The sequence below is a fragment of the Pelecanus crispus genome, chromosome 5 (assembly GCF_030463565.1).
Source record: "Pelecanus crispus isolate bPelCri1 chromosome 5, bPelCri1.pri, whole genome shotgun sequence".
Taxonomy (NCBI): Eukaryota; Metazoa; Chordata; class Aves; order Pelecaniformes; family Pelecanidae; genus Pelecanus; species Pelecanus crispus.
The window spans coordinates 74,172,930-74,195,949 of NC_134647.1; the positions used below are offsets into that span (position 1 = coordinate 74,172,930).

The following is a 23,020-nucleotide window of genomic DNA, read 5'->3' on the forward strand; positions in this document are numbered from 1 at the left end:
CTATGCTCAGCACAAAATAGCATGCCTGTAAACCCAGCAGTGAGAAAGCTGGAAGTCAATACACCTGAAAGGCTACACACAAGAACATCTCATCTCCACACACTAGCAACATTCCAATAAACTGGCTTTTTCTTCTCTATCCCCTCCACTGGCTAAGTTTACAATTGAAAGACTTCAGGTATTTCAGCAACAACAGTTGAAGAAAGAAGTATCATGTAAAAGGAAGTGAACAAATGACTCACCCCAACACTAAATTCACAGTATCAAAATCCAAATGGTACATACCTAACCTTTTCTCACGTCAAAAATGAAGTTACATATTAAACTACAGATGAAATATTAAGTGGCTTGAGAAAAACTGAAGCACAACTATTAATTTCGTTCAAAAATTCAATATATCTAAGCTTGGCTGTTTAGAAGAATATAAATTAAAATAGATGGTTCATATTATTAAATCACAGTTTAAAAAACTTAACAGATTATGGAACATTTATGGTCAAACAAATAATACTTTAAAGAAAAGTGATCAAAACAAAAATTATACCCTACACCATTATGTATGGGATACATTTCAAATCTGTTATGTTTTTGCCAATTTTACCTTCTACATGGAGCCCTTCTATGGTCCATGCTCATCGGCTCACCAATGGCATACACTCAAAGGATTCCTCTTTACTGGTAGTAACTATCTCAGGACCTGATTCTATGAGCTATGATTTGGTGCTTGCAGCATCTTCAGCACTGTGTGTGAAAATGAAGGCAGTATTTTTGAATATTTTTCTTTGATGTACAAATAAGCAGGACTTTTGAAAGAGGAGCAGCACATTTTAGAAACAGAATAATCAACAAAAAAACAAATAGATGCTGCTTTACTTTAAGCTAAAAAAAAAAAACCAACAACAAAAACCAGAAACAAAAACCTGTACCAGACCATCTATAAAACATACAAACATTTTAAACTATCAAAATATACAGCAATTCAGTTAAAGTATCAAGAAACAGGATACACTGACTGCTATATGGATAAAATATTTGCTGTACTGTTAACATTTAATTGGTACACATGCTTTTTCAGTTAAAACATACTAATCTCTGAAACTCCAGAATCTCTTTTCCTACCATGTCAAGTATGAATAAGCAAGCTAAGTTATCTAAAAATTCCACTAACACGCTATAACTGTAAGACAAGTTATCAAGTTCAGTGATAACAACAAGAAGTCATATTCTTTATATTTAGGTCTTACGGGTTTGAGTGGGAATAGTGCCCTATTATAAAAAACATTTGTGAAGGCTGTTGACATTTCTAACCAAAGTAATTACTGCATATTTTTAAAGGTTTTGATTCTTTAATTGCAACAATTAGCTATTTGAGGAAAAGTAACAAAAATTACTTATTCTGATCAAGTTCAATTACTGCAATCTACTCATCTCTTCTAAAAAAAAAAAATTACATATTTACCTAGAAATATAAACAGTTGTTTAAAAACTTAAAAGACTTTCCACTGAAAATGGAACCGTGAGTAACAATGCATTTGGGGAAGCAGCAGATTGCTTTTCAATACACAACCACAAAGATCTCACAGGGACAACATTAATGTACTGAAATATATTAATTTATATACTTCCTTAGGTTGTGCTTACCTGTTGCTTTTTTGCAGCAGAACCTAAGGTGGAAGGTCTGGGAAGGCACTGTGAAGTATAAATAATTGCACTGTTTGCAATTAATAAAGATTTTATACCTTAAATGAATCAAAATCAACAGCCTCCATTTTGTGAATGATAAAGAATCCAGTGAATTTAATTCTGCTCAGTTTAGTACATAATAAATGGACCATTCTATAAGGTTATCTACAAAATACCATGCAAAATATCTGAACTATTAAACTTCATACCCTACACTAAAGATAGCAAATACTGTCCTAGCCTTAAGCTACCAGAATAATTCCTGGTTTTAAAAGGGATAAAAATAATTCCTTCTATTTCTACAGCACAATACATACATTGCTAGTTACCTGAATAAACTACTTCAGTTTTCAAGCCTTAACTTTTACTTCTCTGTGCAGCCACCCTAAAAAAATTTATTCTCAAAGCAACAATATGGTGTTCCAAAAGATAAAGCAAGTAACAGTTAGAGAATTATTTAACACATACCTACATCACTACGTATCTGCAAACTATCTGAAGACAAAGACAACTTCTGTCTAACAAGTGGTTCCAAAGACTTCAATGTTACGATATGCATACTTTAACACACTGAATGATACAGCTGTCTCAGGAGCACTAATGAAAAAAACTATGATAAACAGAAACATGATTTTCTTTAGCTATTGCTAAACGTTTCAGGAATACTTACCCACAAAGCTCATATTATGTGTATGTATATATATACGCAAACCTATGTTTATGAATTAAGAAGCAATTATGATTTCCTAAGATATCAGCACTGTATTCCAACATAATAGTCACACAAGTATGGCATTTTCATTATGTGGAACATTGACAAAAAGATACTGTTGCAGTTCATCGATTTGTCATTCTGATGTACTTACAGTGCAATGCTCCTTGAAGGAACAATCAAGGATGATACACAGCACAGTCCTCCTCACCCCTATAGAGCTAGTTCTATACTGGCTGGATCAAACCTGCACTTCAACAGACAATGGCAAGACAGACTGTATTGCATGTAGTCTAATATATGCAAAGAGCCAATAAATATGCAAAGAGCAAACACAGGACTTCAAGAGAATCAGATTTTTAGTATGAGCATTAGAGCAATAAGAAGTTTCAAGTATATATAAAAAAATAATCGATTCAAATACTTGAGTATTTACAAAAACAGAAGTTATCTGCTCTGCAGGAAGTTCTCAACCACTCCCCACCACTCAAACAAAACAGCGTTTTAAGGACAGATGCAATTTTTGTAACTACTACGCATACCACATTGACTTTTCTACACTGAATTTTGAAGTGGACTACTTTAAACTGAAGGCTTAAGCACATCACACTTAAAAAATAAATTTTATAACTAGTCTGAAAAATCCATAAAATAGTTATGCAGGAACAGTTTTGAAATATTCCATTAAGAGCAAAAGTTATCTGTTATAGCAGCTGCACAGGTCTGAAACAGTGGTCATGTATAAAAGGAAATGTCACTGTTAATGCAATGGAAGTATGCCAAAAGATCACCTTCTTAAACACATGCAGTTTTAATCAAATAGGAAGAAAATTAAGGTATCAAGATTACTGGTGCTAGGCAGCAAAATACAATGAATGAAAGAGATCCTCCATCTACAACTATTCTGCAAGAGGGGAAAAACATGCTAACGACAAGTTTTTAAACTCAACAAGGTTTCATGGGGGGGAAAAAAAATTCTCATTTGTGTACAGATACCTTGATTCAGCGTTGCAAATCAATCCTATAAATTCTTTATATACCCACATATCCAACTTACCGACACAGGAGGTTTCATATTATTTATTGTAAAGCACAAAACAGGCATTTTAAAAGTGATAAAGTATACATTGAAAAAGTACATTTATATCACAAAGCGTCAACCACATAATTGCAAATACATTTGCTGGAATGTGTACATCTACACTAATACTAAAAACAAACCATTTTTCATTTCTACACAGAAATATTACCTCCTATCAGTAGTGATAGATATTTTGTACATTTTCAAAAACACTATTCTTTTTTAACCAAACAAAATTAAGATCTTCATCAAGGCGTCTGCATCCATACATTTAACAAAGGTTTTTTCCCCCACACAATGAAGCAAATACTGTATTGTCCACTTCTTATTATTGGCCCTGTGCAGAAGAGATACATAAGAGATACACAAAAAGTTAAAGAAAATCCTTTAAATCGAGCTAACTCAGGAGTGAAGCCTTTAAGAAAGAAAAATTGGTTAATGTAAATGGTGGTGGCTTCTTGCATGGTTTTCAAAACCCTGGGAGGAGAAAGTTTTTCTTTTTTTTTTTTTTAAAAAAAACATAATCACCAAACATATGGATAGATACAGAACTCAAGTTATTAGGTAAACAAAGTCATCTATTAATTATTCTGATAGTTACTTCGCTAGAAAAAAAGATGCATACTCCAAAGGTAACAAAGCAGGAGACATGCAAAAAAATATCTATAACCACTGAAACGGAAGCCAGCCAAAAACCACTTAAACTTCATACCTGTGGTGCTGGAGGATGTTGTGGCATTCCCTGCGGACTTGTCTGGGCGTAATACGCTGCCTGTTGCCTGTAGTACTCAGCCCACGCTGCGCTGTAATCTGGCTGACCACCTGGCGGAGCCCCAGCAGGGGCAGGAACCGCTTGACCTACAAGTAATTAAAGTTATATAGCTTTGTTGCTGCAATAGAAATGAGAAAATTTCAAAATCTCACGGCCTAACAAATGTCACCTAGCTTCTTGCAATGTTCCTCCAAGGCTTTTGAATAATCTTGTGGCTGCTTTTTTTTTTACCTAACCACTCATCCTATTATTTTCATGTAATGACTCCTATGTAAACCAAAATTGAGGAACCACAAGGACAGTTTTTTCCACCTCTGAATCACATTCCAGAGCGAAAGTCTTTAAAGCCTGCTGACCTAAACTGACCTGAACAACCGCTAGCATTTAAATTAAAATACGGGTCAGCAGGCGAGATTACTTTTTGTAATCCACCTAGACTGATGCCTTATTGTACAGACTGCATTAATGAATTCACCAGATGACAATTCATTCACTCCCCCAATTTTGGCCTCCTTAATGCAACTGCTAGGTTATGGCAGATTACATTTTTCAAAAAGAGCATTAATTTTTGTAAACATTTGCTCCACCACAGAATATAATCCTGAAACTTCTCCTTCCAACCTTTGCTTAAATTCTGATCCTCCAGAAATAACAGTGCGTACACACATAGGTGTACACACACACACTCTCCCAGAAGTACAGCTGAGAACTACCAGTCCTTCCAATAAAATCAACTTGCAGCTTAAAAATTCTATAAAGGCAACACACTAATACACAAGGACTCCTTAGTTTATCAAAAAAACCCCAACAAAACCAAAAAACAGCCAACTTTTTAGGACCTCAGTTGTGCTGCTATTCCAAGGAAGGTTTGTTGCAGACATCTTTACTACCTTTTCCCTTTCTTCTATGTCAGAAACAAAAACACTCCACTCATTACCACTACCTTCTTCACAACTTTTTATCCAAAAGGTGCTTTTGCAGTTACCACTGCAGAATATGCCTGACTGTAAGCAGAACACCACTCTCTATCTAGTCATCTATCCTCACACTTGCATGCACCCAGACAGAAGGGGTTTATATGGAGTGCTTCATTTTAAGTTTCTGGAACTTCCAAAACAGAACTATTACTATTGTAATATGACATTTTTGTGATCTACATTCTTAATGGGTTATTTTTTCAAATCAAAGTTTTACACTCAGAATGAAGATACTACCAAAAAAACCCACCACCTCCCCAAGTTTTTTCTAGGATACCAGAAAAAAACCCAAACCACCCAAAACACCACATCCAATCACACTACATCAAATAAATCCAAGCAAAATGCAAGCTTGCACCTGTAGGCCACCTAATCTTCTGTTCTGCTATCAAGGGGCAGCTTCCACACAACGAGGGCTGAAAGTTTTCAATCCTACCTGAAACCACCTCACCTTTTATTTGGATACAAGACCACTGAGGAACCTTCTGGGGAACATTAGTATCAAAGACTCTAATGAACTGTTTTCTAGGGTATCAGATAGCAAGTCGGTTTTGTTTGTTTTTTAAATACTTTTACACAGAAAATTCACATGAAGCATACTAGCTATCCACACTACTCTTACATAAGTGTATTCTCCCAGTCTTCTCAAAAACATTAAGTGTGGGCAGAGAATTGCAACATTTGGCAAAGCACTATCCTGAAAAGCCTTCAAAATACAATCTTCCATTTTTCAAACCTCTATACAACTTACATAATTTTTCCACTTACACGGTAGACATATTAAAAAACCTCCCCATCGCTTTTTGGGTTATACAGTAAAGCAAATGCTTTCCTAGAAAAACTTACTTAAATTTCTTCAAATCTTAAGAGCTGAAATCACATTTTACAATTTATACTTATAATTTACCACATCTTAAAATTTACACTTCTGATCAATTATTTTAACCAAAATGATTTTTAATATGGTTACAAATTATCCCAGGATACACTTTTTGCAAGTTCACTACTAATTTATGAGATTATAATTCTACTTACAAATTACTTAGCTATGTCATAGCTGTCAGCACAGCTGAACGTCAAAGCTAAGGCATTTTTTGTGCTTTATGACCCAAGAATCTTCTGAGATTCAGCCAGCTATCCTAAGGCACTGTTGGAATTCAAGTCATAAATACAGGAAGTTTAACATCTACTCAAAGATGTCAAACTGGACTTCTGTCCTGAAATGGGTTAGTAAAAATTCAAACTATTGTAGCTGCATCATTCTCCTACTAAGTACTGCAAGTAATTCTCAACCTACACATGGAATTCAGCAGTTTAGTCAAAACTTCCTTTCAGTGTACATAACTGCACTGAAACAGTACATGCTCATTAATATCCAGATTCAACTGGAACACTAGAACCAACAAGATCGATAAACTACATACAAGGGAAATACAAGAAACACAGAATACCTCCCCCATTAAGGAAGGCTAAGAAAATGCCAGATGACTCTACAGTTCTTCCACTACTCAAATCATCAAGGGTGATTCTAATAAGAGAAAACTGTTCTTTGTTCTCTGTGCTGCTACAATGCTGAAGAAACATTCAAGAACAGTTGCATTATTTTATTATGGAATCCCTTAACTCTAAATCAAGCCCACAATATACTAGAATGACTTTAAATGCTAAATTTACAAACTCCTATGGTGACATATAGATTGTTTACTAAAATATGACTTCATATTTAGAGGGAACTACTACCCTTGGGAGATTTTTAGGGCCCAGTCACACAAATCTTTATTTCAGCTCTTGTACAGAAAAATAAAAATACTATGTCTCCAATTCAACGTAACAGCACCTATATGTCTTCAAAAGCCAAACTACCATCTTGTTACCTGGTAATATCCAAGGGAAATTTAAAACAAATTTTCTGACTTTATGAAGTACCAAGCAAATAGACAGAGGTCACCTGCAAGATCCATGTACAGTAACTTACCAGTGTAAGTAATTTTACTAGCTTTTCAGTCTTATTTTTAATTTTATTTGCTACTCAAAGCAATAGTCCCTGACCAAAACAAGAGTGGAAAAAGGAGATGGACTTTGACACTGTATTTGTAAGTTGGAAAACCAATTGTTTTCAAGTCACTGTTCTGTACACTGAAAAAAACAGGAAAGTTTTCTGTGATTAGCTGAGCTACTGCACCAGTAGGAAGCTACTTTGGAAAACAGTATTATGGTTTTGATGAGAATATTCAGGAGTGCTTTAGTTTTCAGATTGCTCATACAATATCACATCCAACTTCTTCCGCTCAGTACTGTCACCCTCATAAGCTTGCCACAGGGATTATCAAAGTAGTTTTCTTCAGCAGCAAAAATAAAACTGCTTGGGCTCAACAAGTCCCAAGTTTCAGTTCAGTTCTCCAAAGAGCTGTTTGTGTAATTATCGGTGCTGTGAAAAATCTGAAAGAAGAGTCAAAGAGTGAGTGACTTGTAATTCCTACCTTCCCCCTTTTGCACATTAATGGGGACAGAAGCGTTACAGTACTGTAGGAAGCTCAAACAGTAGTAGCTATACTTGAGAGCCTGGAGACCACGCAAACCTGCTGATGGACAGCCTTCCTGTTAGTCAACACTAACGTTGTTAGTCAACTTAATGTTGTTGTTAAGTAGGTGGGGAAAAAAAACACCTCCATTTAGCACTGAATCAACTCTAGGTGAATTCTCTGCCCTCACCCTTTCTTGATTGTTGTCTTGGGATTTTTTTAATTTTGCATTTTAAGAGCAATTCTTTACATCTCCCAATGCCTATATTTTTTGGGTTCACAATCCTCTTTGGAATTGCTCCCAGAACCTCTATCCCAACACCTTATAACTAGCTATTATTTAATTAGAGCAAATGCAAGACTAGTGCAACGCAGGCTTTGTTGCCAGAGACAGCAAACTAGAAAGATGGCAGAGCCCCTGCCAACAAATCACATTATTCTTAAAAAGGCAGTGAGAAAACCCCGTAACTTTGCATTGAAGAATGTGAGCTGAACTAACAGAGACAATAAATTGAGAAGAAGTACCTAAATGAAACAGGAAAAGGAAAAATGAAAACACCCATCACATCTTAAAAATCACGTTTGGGAGTTGTGTTGCAATTTTCTTAGTCTGATACACAATTCTTGAAGTAAATCATCATTATGTATTTTGTTTCATTTCATTGCTTATGCTGTGCCAAAATAAAGAATAATAAAGGTAGTTATGTCTTGGCAAATAATTTGAGATCAACTTGGTAGAATGCTGGTAAGAGGAATTAATCATGCTATTAATCTTAACTCCAAATGCTTTTTAAATATTTCATGAGAAAATGGGGTGCAGTTGGAAGAGGCAAAAAAAAACCTTACCAAACCCTCCTACTCAAACAAACAAAAAATCCAAACTAGATGCTGCTATACATCTGATCAAACAGAGATATCAGGAAAAGCACTGGCATTCCTAAACCCACTAGTCCTCAGTATACAAATCTACATCAACTACAATATCCATGGGAGGACACTGTGGACAGAACACTGACCTGCAAGACCTTCCCATGATTTAAAAATAACAACACCTTCTGCCAGCGCACCAAGACCACATATTCTTTCCTTATTCGGTAACCGATGAAATCAACTTAACAAGCAAATACATTTCAGTTTTGTTAAGTCCACTCAAGCAAAATATTTTGAAAAAGCTAGCAACAACATATAACCTGCAGTTTAAAACACAGCTCTTAAGTGCTGCAAAGCAAATACTATTTAAAAAGGGCATGATATAAATGAAAGCTAATTATGATGCTTCAATAACCTGGAACACAGAAAGCAAGTTACAAGAAAAAAAAAATCTGTAATCTTAAGAGCTTTAGGAAACAACTACCAAACAAGACAAACAGCAGCTTCATAAAGTATATCACAGTTGACCTCCACAAATATAGGAAATATACTTTAAAAATATACTTCAAAATACTCAGATTAAAGTATTTAAAATACGTTGTTTTCCAGTGATCAAATATATACATCTCATTAAGTATGACGTATTTTTGCAAAGCTAATTACTAGCATGAGCACACGTAAATGCCTTAACACAAATTAAGCCTGTTTTTCTGCAGGGTTCAGGGCCTCTAGCAGTTTATGGTTCAGAAGACACGCGGATTGTGCATTTTTATTTGTTGGGGGTAAAAAAAAAAAAAAAAAAATCTCATCAAACAAGATACACAAGTCTCCTAAAACATTCTACTATGCAACAACAGAAAAAACCATGCACACGTACCCATTTTTTTGTAGTACTCCTCCCAGGCCTTGGTATAGTCAACCTGCCCTGCTGGTGCTGGATTTGGCTGATCTCCTGAATTACACAGATAGTCAAAATAAAACTACTGGGTTTTGTTTCATACATAGAACAATTTACAAATAATCAGCTGATTTTTTCAGTAACAATCCCAAATAACATCACTCAAATCTGACACTATAAACCCATGTGGTACAAGCAACCACAAATATAAACAATTAGTAAAAGACACCACAAAGAAGGAACTGTTTAAAGCGTTCAGCATGCTTTCAAGATTCAGGAAATGCACACCACTCACAGTACAAAATACTGCCTAAAGTTTAATTGGCAAGCCTCATCCAGGCACAACAATTATACTAATACAACTAAATACTACAATTGTAATTGTCCTAAAACCACTAGAAGTGATGCAACTGTTTAAGCAAATGGCAGCAAGTTTGGCTCATTCCATTTTTCCTTATGACTGACTGCATTATGTAGACATAATTAAGTCAGCCCAAATTGCAGCAGAATTCTCTTTGGAGTATATTACAAGATAAATACATTACCCTTATTACTGCTGAAATTAAGAAAAGCAATGCTGAAGGCTGCAAGCAAGAGTTTTCCAAGAAAACCAGCTACCTTATAATAAATTCACCCAATATATGAAGACAACACTAAAAAAATAATGGGGCATCTACACCCCCAGCAATGAGAAATGTATCCGTTTTACTAAACAGCTACCTTGTCCATTAGTTTGGGTTGTAGCTGGTCCACCAGGAGGGGCTGCAGGTGGTGGCTGTGCTTGCTGCTGATAGTAGTGAGCATAATAAGCTGCCCATGCCGCTGAATTGGGATCTGTTCCTGGCTTACCTATGAAAAACAAAACAAGCATTTATAAAAAGTAGTATGAACAAAATGCTGTCCTCAATTAACCCTGTCCTAAGTACTCATATTTTCCTCCAAGGAAAAATCCATCAGAACCAAATAACCACATATATCTTGTATCTTTTCCTTCTAGCACAAACTTTCAATCAAGTCTCAGACAAGTGTATTGTACAAAGTATACTTTCATGGGACTGATGAGATAAAATCATTCTAGAACCCTTACTACTACAATGTCATTTGTTAGCTTTTACATGTGATAAATAGAATCAGATTTTCCAAGTTTATTTAAACAATCATGTTACTAAATGGTAGCAACAATGAATCATTCTAGCACAAAAAAATTTCAGTGGTTTTACTTTTGTTATAATCTCACACTGGTGACACTAGCAGAGGAGGCATGCCAAATACATACTTCTGAAACAGAAGAATACAAATCTTACTAGCTACTTGCAATGCTTGTCAGCTAAACTTTAAGGTAACAGTAAAATACAGAAACACACAGTATTTCAAGAACCTGAGTCTCCATACATAGCTATAAAGCATCACTGCTTACTTACAGCTTTTTAGTATAACAAATAATAGCAACACTTGCATCTTCTGCAGCTATCTCCATGCTTCCCTTATTTTTAACTCTATCTAGGTAGGCCAGCGATGCTGCTTCTTAGAGCCTTATTTCTGTTTTTCACGTACAGCCTTTAGGAATGGCTTATTCTTGCTGAATCACAGAGATTGATTACATTACTAGATCGGCAATCCACAAAAACTGCAAATCTACTATTAGAGAACGTAACGTTCTGTAACACAACCAGCATCCTCTAACATTATTTGCATCCTTAAAGAATACAAATATCTGCAAATAAATGTGGCCAACTGAGGAAAGAACTTCACGTAAAGACATTGACACAACTGATACTCCAGGATAACCATACATGGGAATGGAAGTGTATTTCCCCCCAGGCACAAAATAGGTAAGGCAGTGACTAATGGAGGAAGAAGTAGTTCCCTGAAAAATGCATTCAGGGAGAAGAAATCCACAACACAACAAATTTCTTGCAGTATTTCATTTACATGAAAGTCAGTTGTAACCACTTAAAAATGCACACAGTAGTATCAGCATACAGAAAACAACATTAGCACGCCGTTTCCTTTTTAAATTACACTGCTTCCATCAAAAATAGCGGATTTAAACTAGTATGTACTATATTCTAAGGTTACCTGCAAATATCAAATAAGCCATTGCTCGGTTCCCCCCCTCCTTCCCCTTAGTAGCTACTTCTCTAGAATAGAAGAACACAGAGCAGGATTCATTACATTTCCAAAGAAATCTGACTGTAGTAACTAGCTCCACTTTTATGTGACAAGAGGCAAGCATGGTTCTGGAGAAAGCACCTCTGAAAAAAAATACTAAAATAACCCATTTGTTACACTGAAATGAGCAATTAAGTGGACAGCTGTGCAAAATTCATCCAAATAAATGCTAGTCGAAAGATACACCAACTTCAACTGCACACAGGAAATCTTCATTAGATTTTTAAGAGCAGTACTTATTCAAGAAACTGTTACAAAAGCATCATCAAGATAGCATCAAGGTGAGTATTTGCCATTTTTCTTAAGAGATCTTTATGTAGATAAATTACTTTATAAAAAATGAAATGGTGGTACGAAAAAGGCTATAACATTTTGGCAGTGGTTTTGGATTAAGTGACACTTGGTATGCTGAGACTTCAAGTCACTGTGAATCATTCTACTTTTAAATAATGACAATAGGCATTTTTAAATACTAAACTGAATGCATGCAGAACTACCTTTTGTAAGAGTTAGGAAAATGAAACCAGAGACGGTTCTTTGCCAAGAAAGGATATATAGAAGACTGGAACATAGATAGAACTCTCTGTAGATTGTAACATCCTCCAAAGCCCTCGCCTTTTTCACTAACAGAACTTGTGTCAGGACCAGTGGCTATCAGAAAATATTTATTCTGTTTATAACAAGAATAAAATTGAGATCTTTTGGCTGAAGTTCTGAAGAAGCTCTACCTCAAACAAATGAGGTACAAGTGATTCAAGCATCTAGCCTTACCATGCTTTCTGTGACTGCAGTTCCATTTCCCCATATGCTCTAGTCCAACGAAAGGATATAACTTAAAGAAAAGCAGGATACTAAAACTGCGGGAAGTTGTAATTAAGTAAAAACTCCCGGTCTTGACAAAGATAAACAGAAATAGAAGAAACAGATTCTACAAAGATGGGTTTCAGAAGAAAATACAAAACCATTATAAGCAAAAGCTCAAAATACACAATTCTAACTAGTTTTACTATATTAACAGTTCAACAGAAGTTTTATCATATAGATCAACAAAAGCTAGAAATACGTAATGTAGCATAAATTGTGCAAAGTCGGGATCAGTGAGATTGTAAGAAGGACTGTTTAAAATAAAATACAAAGTCATTGACTATTAGGGAAAGAAAATACATCCTCATTAAAGAACTTTATACAAAATCATCCATTGTAAGAAAAATGAACCGATTTGCACAAAATCAGTTAACCAAGAGTCTTGCAAAAAGTATCACACATGGGGATGCAGTATCAATCATGTTTAGTAAAGAAGCATATTCCAACTGTAACAACTGAATTTCAACATCTCACAAGTAATATGTAGGAAGTGTAAAACATACGTCAACTGACAATCAGTAAAGAAAAGCCTGAAGAATAGGAGGTTTTTCAGATTTACCAGTGTAACACGAATGAACTGTGAAACGTGTATACTTGTAAGAACAAAACGGATGTACTCAAAGTATATCCACACTGCAGTACAACTGTGACTTTTTTTACCTGGATCTGGTGGATTTGGTGGCTGCCAGTGTGGATAAGCATTTCCCCATCCTTGTGGTGCATATGGAGCTGGAGGACCACTATAAAAGATCAAGTCATACATATACAGTGAAAGCCAGTCCCAGTGTCACCCTACAAAAAAGGAAGCTAGCTGAAGAAGTACTTACTGAGGTGCAGGGCCAGGAGGCCCTGGATTATAAGGAGCTGGGTTATATGGTCCCATGGGAGCACCAGGACCTGGTGGCCCAGGAGGTCCATGTGGGCCAGGAACAACACCATGGGGCCCATGGGGAACAGGTGGACCCAATGGATTTACTGGACCCTGTAACAAGAGTAACACACAGACGAAAATAAACCTTGAAGTTCTCCATTTTTCAGCAGTTAAGAAGCATAAAATTGAACACTTTAAGAATATAATCTAAAAGGTTTGACTGTTTTTAAATAAAGACATTTTCCTGGAGAAAACAGTCTTTTTGAAGATTAATTAGGCTTATGGATAGTTAAAAAAAAAGAGTTAAAAGCAGCTGTGGCAGTAATAGTGACTGAAAAGCTGCATTTATTTCAGTTCTTTCTTAATGAAACAAAGAATTTTACAAATAAACATGGATTTTTCCAGAAGTTGCATTAAAAACCCCCACAAACTAGAATAAGACTATCAGTGTCTTAAAATAAACTGATAGATCTAAATCTGCCTAATCTTGCTAATTACATCTGTTTGTAAGATCAGCTACAAAAAACAGATAGTAAATTTGGTTACATGCATACACCAGCAAACAAAATGCAGTGAATTTAAAGAGTGTAAACTTGGATTAAAACTCTGTGTAAACATACTGAGACCAAAGAACACACGGTTTAGCAGCTTTAACAATAAAGGACACCTTTGAAGTAATCAAATTTTTCATTATGCACAAAGTGGGCATCTTCAAGAACACATCATTAAAAAATACACTATGTTACTTTGAAGAAAGCAACTATTTCTTTCCATTTCAAGTTTTTGCTTCTTTTGGTGCATGATGTTTATATTACTTTAAACCCAGATTACCATTTATTATTATGAATTTATTATCTGAATACATAATTTGGAAGTGAAAGGGAAGAAAAGTCTCCACAAAGGAGACTCCCTTCCTATTCTGTTTAGTGACAATAGTAAACCAAAATATAGTTATACACTCACTCCAATCTTTTCTTCTATAAGTTGTCGTGCATAATCTATTTGCTGGGGTGTTCCACGGATAGTAAACATCTTCATGTTTGGATCCGCATTAGGTGGAGGATTTCTTTGAAGTTCTATTCTAGCACCAGACTGCTGGCTTATGCTTTTAATAGTTTCACCACCTACAATGCAACATACAGTTTTTATGACATGCACTGAAGCGAAAACACTAATTCAAATCAGAGGAAGTCAACCGCATGGAAGCTGAAGATAAAGTAATGAAAAGACACCTACTCTTACGAGCCATACAAGAACATTCTAACAACAATTAAGAAAAAGCTTCTTCAGTGTAGTATAGAGATTTGATTGCAACAAACCAGTAAAAATAATTTTTTAAATTAAAGACCACAATATTGTTACTCAGAAAGAACAGCGAAGAATTCCTACAATGTTGTCTGTTTTTTTCCATTCATGTAAAGATGTAAGATTAGACATGAAAAACAACCAATACCCATGGTTATCAGTAAAAACGACCTTAAAAGCCTAACCTCCCTATAAAGCAGCAGGCAAGCACAGATGGCAAAAAAAAGAAACACCACAAAAAACACACCCCAGAAGCTGACCAGATGGTGAAGTCCACATTTTTTGCAGTGCACTAGAACAAGAAAGTTAAATTCCCTGAACTAGTTCCTCCTCTTATAGCATCCTGAGAAGTTGCTTGTATCATTAGTAGGCACAAAGTTTTCAAAACAGGGGTCATTTGGCATTTAACATTAAAATTAATTAATATAAATATTAATATTTATTATTTAAATTTTAAAATTTTCAACCTTCCAGGTCAAGAACTGAACTACGTCAGTGTATTTGTTGTGTCTGGAAAACACATTACGAACAAAAGATTAAGATTCAGAAGCATACAATAAACTATTTAAAAAAAAATTATTTGAGAAGTAATTATTTCAATAAGCACACAGAAGAAATTGTTGCGGATTCCACTGGAATATGTGAAAATGAGTTTTAAGAGTTACAGACGCAATAACACTAGGCTAAATCACACAGTATCAAATGCCAGCTAATTATAAGATACATCATCTAAGAATATACCGAACACTACCAATGTAACTCAGTACTTACTACTTTAAAAAAAGATGAGTTAGATAAATTGATTGGTTCTTGACTTTTAACTACTGGGGTATGTGTTCTGGTAAGGAAGATCTGAAAATATTAGGAGTGTTATGATTTAGCAGTATTATGTTGCTCTACTATACATGAAACTATTTGCAAAGGCTTCTCTTGAAACATCTCTCTAGTATGGCCATTTGTACAAACAGAAAAGCTGATTTTTTTTTAACTACATATAGATACACATATATATAAGATATATTGCCTTTGCCAATGATTAATCCAGTTTTGCCAGTGGGAACAATAAAATTGAATTCTTGTAATCCACCAGGAGGCCCCATGTTCCAGTTGCCTTGGCCTCTACCCCTTCCTCGACCACCAGGTCCCGGTCCACCAGGGTTACCAGCCTAAAAAGAGAAAACAACAAATTAGCATGTTCTATAAAAATTACTGCAAACAAATTATTAATGCCCACTGGTTACATCACATCATTTGTTAAGAAAAAACTAATTTACTACTCATATAGTTTTGACAGTTAAAGTAGTATCTTTTCCAGAAGACCTAAATTACATTTTAGAAGATGTTCTGTATATGAACATCTCCGCATATGAAAAATGAAGAGGGAAAGGACACAGAAGAAAGTACAAAGTTTTGCATGTACAAAGATGTAATTTCTGTCTGCCTTCTGTAAATGCAGCGGTGGGGCTCATCTCAAAATAAACATTTAAACCATCTTTTAAACACCAATTACAACCAAACATAACAGCTTATTGGCTATTAGTATAAGACAACAGAAGAAGCAGTTCTAAAACCAGCCAGATGAAGAACTGCCATGACTCTGTATCAGTCATAATCAATATTATCATTGTCATCCTGACACTTGCAAAACTAACCATAAAAGCAAACATTCATATTTCAGACCAAACTTTGAAATACATTCAAATGACACCATTCAATGATTTTATTTAGTTACACATTCATTTTCAAAATTTTAAGTCTTTCTAAAGTCTGGCAGGAGATTTTAAATGGTAAACAATTTATTACCCAACCTGAACACTTCGAAGGAGATCTGTAATAATTTCTGCAGCATGCTGACATCTGTCAGGAGGCCCTGTGATTTGGGCTATTCTATCTGGAGTTGTTCCATCATCTGCAATAAAAATGAACTATTCCAGTATATGTAATCCAGTAAATTTACACTCAATTCACAGAAATTTATGGACATTATTGCCAACCTGGTTTAAATTGAATCCTAACACCAGCGTCATTCTGTATCTTTTTTATCATCTCTCCATTTCTTCCAATTACAATACCTACAGCAAATCGTGGTATTGGAACCTTAAAGAGGAAAAAAAAAAAGTCAGGATGTCGATGATTCAAATATTCCTACCAAATTCACAGAATTAAAGGGTCACATATTAGAACGGTAAACTAGGGCCAGCCCTATGCCACTCAGGGCTTTTTGAAGTGTGAATTCTGTTTTTAATATTGAGTCACAAGCCTAGCAAATACTGGATGAAAGCATCAAAAGAAAGAGATCTTATGCACTACAAGTTGTCATAGTGGCAGCAATTCCAGTGGATATTATGCTTCTCACAATCAAAGAACAAAAGTTCTAACGGGCGTCAAATGCAGATTCTAGCAGAGGAAACTTTGAGCCTCACCTCTGATGAGCAGTTATAAGCCCAGGACTTGCATAATAGGTGGAATTAAGTATTATTTTGTAAAGGCCAAACTCCAATTTCTATAATGATGTTATATACTTAGCCATAAAACTTATTTGTTTATTTGATAAAAAACTCCAGCCAGCTGAAACTGTCCAGAACTGCTGGTAATTTGAGTGCTGCACACCATTCAAAGTCGTAATTTCAGCAACAATCAAGTAATACTTACATGCCACAACCACTTTTGGAATCTGTTTAAGATTTTTCAGTGGTACTACCCAGCTTAACATTTTAATGTTAACATCTCAAAATACAGTGAACAAGTTTTTCAACCATGCTTACGTCTATCCCTTCATTTCCTCCTATTCTTGACCCATATTCGTTGCGCACCTCTCTAAAGCCACCTTGATCACGAATTAACTCCAGCACCATTTCCTTGGCTTGCTAAAAGAAGAATGAAAGTTCATTAGGTACTGCAACATCAGAATGGATTTTAAAATACTCTGAATTCTGAAGGACTCCTTACTTGAACTTTATAAGGGTCTCCAGTTATCCTAAGGGGCTTGTCTGCACCAGTGTTCTGTGGACCGTCTTGAATCATGACCATTTTGACACCTGCCCGCTCCTATTTGACAAAAGGGAGGTCAATACCCACTCAAATCCAGATTCGGAATTATCACATGTTAAAAAGAAGCTACATACATACCTGTAATTGTTTAATTGTCTCTCCACCTTTTCCAATAACTAATCCTGCTTTACTTGCTGGAATCATAATTTCTTGGACTGCATTTCCAGGTCCATCACCATGATGAAAGCCAGGTGCAGGTCTTCCCTTTTCCACTATCTGATCAAGTAGTCTTTTTGCTGATCTGTGAAGGAATATATAAATTTATAGATACACTTATTCCTACAAGTATCACTTGCCCACACCTATTCCACTTGGAAATTTTTATTTTTTAATTTGAAAAGTTTCTGCAGAAGAAATATAATTACTATCACTAAGAAATACAAGGCCAACTCAGTAAATCTGTAACAGTAACAAACTAATTGCAAGATAATGTGGCAGACCTAAACCCACCCCAATGTCAGAATACAAAAGGCGGTTCCTACCAAACACACATAAGTAATTACCTCCTCAAACACGACCATCATCTCTGAATATAGTTACATTGATCAAACCTTAATTCAGAACAAAAAATGGAAACCTTGTCCTTTAAAATATTTTTTAAAAAGATCTGTGTTAATTAGAAGATTTGAAATCGTTACACTTTTCCTTTTTTAGTGCATTAAAAAAAAAAAATCACCAGACAGAAAGGTTTTTCTAACTGTGCTTAATTTCAGTAGTAATTCAGGTAACCTCTCATTTGACAGTAATTTTTCTTTAATCTACTAACAACCAATCTTAAGACAGATCTATTTTATGTTAAGTTTTTATAAAAAGGAAAGAAACGTAGACTGTAAAATAAACCTAGCTTTAACACCAAGTATTGTGACAACTGCTGCTTGATTCAGCATGCAAAGTAAGGACATTTGTACTTGTAACCATTACCAGAATAGTGGACAAAAGCAAGTATATATCCACCACACATGTAAGTCGGTTGCCATAAAATTATGATTACAGTACTAACAGTAGTTAAAAACTCTTCCCTCTAGTATGCAAGCAGAATAAACTATAATTAGAAAGAAAATTCACATAAAGGAATGACTTCATTAACAGCAGCCTGCTTGGCTGCCATGTAAGAGGACAATGTCATGCTGCTTTCCCACAGAAAAACATGTAGCTGCAGGCCTTACCTGCAAACATGAAGTGGGAGCAGCTAACATAAATGAGGTAATACCAAATATACTACTACACTTAAGATCTTTCCTAGCAAAGCCAGGATAAGTCGGTCTTCAAGTGGTTATACAACCTCTGTGCCAGTAAAAAACCAAACCATTTTCAATGCTATCATCCTCTTCCCTGAACACAGGAAGGCAAAGGTTAACTTTGCTGATAGGTATTGCATAAACACTGCTTTCATAACTTTTGGTATACATTCATTTATACAGAAGACATTAAGAACTCTAATGGGCTGGGCTTTGAGTAACTCCTACTCTTAGACATTACCGATTTTCCATATTTTCCCTGTGATCTTCCAATTTATGGTTAATAGAGACGTTTTTTTAAGCACCGTTTCTTTTTAGTATACATTCACAGATCTCATTCTCAAGCTGAAATCAGTGCCTGGTTAGGTAAGTATTATCTACAACAAGACTTGGACGTGAAAAAGTTGAAGTTCCATACTTCATCTCAAAATTCCAAGTATGTTGAGGGATCCAACTGCAGGTTCGGGGCCTTTTTTCATATCCATACATTTATTTGTCACCAGACTGCCTCTTCAATAGGGGAAAACCATAACATTATAAACATACTATCTAGATACTATATTGAGATCATAAAAAATGAAGCGTTTTGCACAGTTAAATATGAACACATGGAATTTGTTTTACTTACTGAACAGACTCTGGTGTTCCAGTTAGCATACATGACCTTTCAGGCAAGCCTCCACTATCTGTGGTCATAAAATAAAACCAATTTAGCAGTAGTGTTAAGTCAGAAAGAGATTTTGAAATTAAACATAATATACAAACTACTGGGACTTCACTGAAGTAGAATAATCACTGTATCACAGCATTTTGCATTTCTTTAGACTGTGATAATCGCCATCAGCACAAAACATTAAAATATACCTTAAATGAAGGTCCAGGCAATTAGAAGCAATGATCAGCCTTCTGAACTTTCTGCCAAAAAACCCCACCAAAATAGGCAAAGAAAAAACCCCACAAATAGTTACCAGGTGCAATCTGTATTTTACAGCCAGACTCTTGCTGTATACGTGAGATCTGCTCTCCACCTCTGCCAATTACTTGGAGAAAAAAAAAAATAGAAAGATTATTTGTATTAACAGCATCTGCTAACATCCCTCACTGTACTACACCACCACATCTACACTACTTACTGAATCCAACCATCCCATCTGGAACTTTGTATTCCTCTGTCATCACAGACCTACAGAGAATGTTAAATCAAACAAAACACAACAACCATTCAGAGACCAAACTGGCATTATTTATTTTTATATATCCTCCCATTAAACTAAAGAAAACTAGTGCCCTACTTACTTGCCTCCCATTACCTTTAAAAGTCATTATGCAAGCACAGTACTAAGTAAACTAACACCACAGAAAAGTAACCACAAAAAGTTCAAGTATAATACAAATCCATCTAAGTTTTCCTTCATCCTCTTTACTATTAACAGATGCGTGGTACAGAAAAGGCCGGTGTAGCATTTCAAGTTTCATCTGTATATCCACTGAAGTATGCTGAAAATACACACATTTCAGCATCTCATTTACCAAAACCAGCCAAAGCATAAGAATAATAGTTGCACGTGGTGGTTTAGGGAAGAAATGAGTTAAGAAAACTACTAAGTTGTAGCAAATGTAGCTGACTGAGCAATATGCTGTGTTAAACCTGAATTTTTTTTTTTAACCCATTAGCTTTCCTTTTGGTTTACAAGATAGCATCAACCCTTTCCCCTTCAGATCTGCTTCCAACTTCTGGTTATGCTACCTATGCTCAAGTAGTAAAAACCAGCAATGCGTTTTCCTTTTACTAAGCTTGATGCATAACCTAGGCTGCAAAGAGAAAGAAAAAGGCAGCAATGTAGATGCATTTTAAGTGTTTGGCTTGAGACTTGGTGAAGCTAAATTTCAACAGATCACACATGCAGAGTAATTGCTTTATGCATTGATACCACTTTTTCAGAGAAATTTCTTGAAATTGCTTTCTTTCAGTAAAAAAAAAAACAACTGTACATAAGATGGAGTGTAACTCTTACCTCTGCTGTTGATGCATCGGTGGTAGCTGATTTCCAAAAGCTATAAACAAATATTGTTAAAATTAAATTCAAACAAGTAGTGTAATTTACAACTAAGCCTCTCCTTGGATAATAAAACTTAATTGTATCAACCTGTCCAAGCTGACTTTTTAAGAAGTGTTATCAACAGGTTTAAAAACAACCAAAATGACTGTCAGCTGTTGCTAACAACATTGTCAGTTTTACAAAGCAGACTCATGCTGCTTCAAGAAAATAAGACATAAACCCCCAGCCATTCTTTTGATCTTACTGATTCAAGTATCACCTACCAGAACACTGTTTCAAATTCTTGTTCTGACAATGTTACACTTGTTTAGGTTTTTTTTGGCAACAAAATAAAAATTACTTACAGTCATTCTGAGGAGCAACTTTCTTAGCATCTGGTTGATCTGCAAAATTAAGATTTTTTAAATTTTTTTGCCAAGAAATTCAAGAAGTGTTTACACCTTTTAGTGTGAATTGCAACTTTCCAGTGTATTTTAGTCCCCCTTTCCTTTTTTTTTTTTCTCCTTTTCTTTCTTTTTTTTTCCTCCAATTTCAGGGAGTTGATCATCTGAATAAAAGAAAGAATCTCACGAACACTCAGCACTTGGTTAGTATAGCTGAAAAGATGTTAGGTTTTTCCATATTATCTATTCAGTAGTTTAACGAAAGGCAGTTTTGAGAACACACTGTAGATTGCTCATAGATACCCAGTCACTGAAACTTAACTAAGACAAGGAATAAAGTTTAGGTCTGTTGGTTGCTCAAGCTAATGATGCTTCTATAGTAAAAAAGAAAAAAAAAAATCAAATCCATACAAAAATCAACGACTTAGAGAAAAAAAAAATTTCTGACAATGACCACAAATCTAGATCAAACATCTGAAAATACAACAGTATCACATGGCAATGCAATCTCAATCTGAATGTTGATATGAAATTCCTATCCAAATATCAAGCATTTCATAGCATAAAACTTCAAAAAAAAGCAGATTCAAAGCAACTACATCACTACCATCTAAATCCTTTCTGTACAGTAAAGGAATAAAAGGCATAATTAACCTATATCTGAAAAGATAGACTTCAGATGCTTCCTTCCCACCCCAAAATAAAAGGTTATATGAACCACCATAATTTATGTGCAGCAAAAACTCAGACACATATTCCAAGAAATATTTGTGTCAATCCAGAAAGATCCACTAGTTTATGTCATGTTTACATACTAAACACAGGTAATAAATAAAAATTCCTGCCTTTAAAAGGAGAGGGCATTCCCTCCCAGTGTGTTGTACTGCTCGGACTTGTCCAAGAGCCATCTACACATAAAATAAAAAGAATACATTACATATATCATCTGAAGCATCATTAGCTCATTTTTTGTATATTAAAAACCTCACTGTTAATAGAAAAAAAACCCTTTACTACAGGACACAAGAACTCCTGATATAAAGCTTTAGTTACATTCTGTAGACTGAGTTTCAATCCTCTTAAAGGAAAAAAAGGCATTGCTCTTTTGTGAGACCTATGAGAACATTTCAACAAGCTCAGATTTCTTTCCACAATTTAGCCAGGATTTTGTGTGTATATTAAACATATCAAACCCTGTTAAGTTCAAACTGGCTGCTTAGTAAGAGACAGAAGACGACACACACACATTTCAGGAGAAAACTTTACTGCAGTATAAAGCAAATCCAAAGAGCTGCAACAAGTTAGAAGATTTAAGTATGATCTTATCAGGGTTCACACATGCTATAGGTTTAAATATTAGACTAAGCAAAAGTGTCTACAAGGGAGAAAATTTATTTTCCTGTCTTTTTTTAAAGTCCTATGCTTTTACAATGAAATGCATTAATACTTTTATTTGAAACTGTGCAGTAATAAAGTATATGAAACAATCAAATTTAAGGAGTGAGCACTTCCTACTCTCAGTGTAATTTACAAACTGTAATCAGTCCTACAAAACAAGAAA

At 35.1% G+C, this 23,020-nt stretch overlaps 1 protein-coding gene across 8 annotated transcripts in view; it reads right to left on the reverse strand.

Annotated features, from left to right (window-relative positions):
• Window positions 1–23,020, reverse strand: part of FUBP1 (far upstream element binding protein 1) — a 35,783-nt gene that overhangs the window by 11,002 nt on the left and 1,761 nt on the right. For 2 of the 8 annotated variants that reach the window (XM_075710451.1, XM_075710450.1), the window contains exons 3-21: window positions 22,305–22,367; window positions 21,421–21,459; window positions 21,032–21,071; window positions 20,150–20,199; window positions 19,985–20,056; window positions 19,645–19,702; window positions 17,857–18,019; window positions 17,677–17,775; window positions 17,493–17,594; window positions 16,722–16,824; window positions 16,536–16,636; window positions 15,752–15,893; window positions 14,386–14,546; window positions 13,379–13,533; window positions 13,212–13,291; window positions 10,236–10,364; window positions 9,495–9,569; window positions 4,189–4,334; window positions 1,642–1,689 (exon numbers count right to left, since the gene is read on the reverse strand). In XM_075710451.1, coding sequence (XP_075566566.1) covers window positions 1,642–1,689; window positions 4,189–4,334; window positions 9,495–9,569; window positions 10,236–10,364; window positions 13,212–13,291; window positions 13,379–13,533; window positions 14,386–14,546; window positions 15,752–15,893; window positions 16,536–16,636; window positions 16,722–16,824; window positions 17,493–17,594; window positions 17,677–17,775; window positions 17,857–18,019; window positions 19,645–19,702; window positions 19,985–20,056; window positions 20,150–20,199; window positions 21,032–21,071; window positions 21,421–21,459; window positions 22,305–22,367 — 1,826 coding nt within the window. Of the gene's footprint in view, window positions 1–461; window positions 3,954–4,188; window positions 4,335–9,494; window positions 9,570–10,235; window positions 10,365–13,211; window positions 13,292–13,378; window positions 13,534–14,385; window positions 14,547–15,751; window positions 15,894–16,535; window positions 16,637–16,721; window positions 16,825–17,492; window positions 17,595–17,676; window positions 17,776–17,856; window positions 18,020–19,644; window positions 19,703–19,984; window positions 20,057–20,149; window positions 20,200–21,031; window positions 21,072–21,420; window positions 21,460–22,304; window positions 22,368–23,020 lie in introns of those variants that run through there. The other 6 variants (XM_075710452.1, XM_075710454.1, XM_075710457.1 and 3 more) reach the window with 6 other exon arrangements.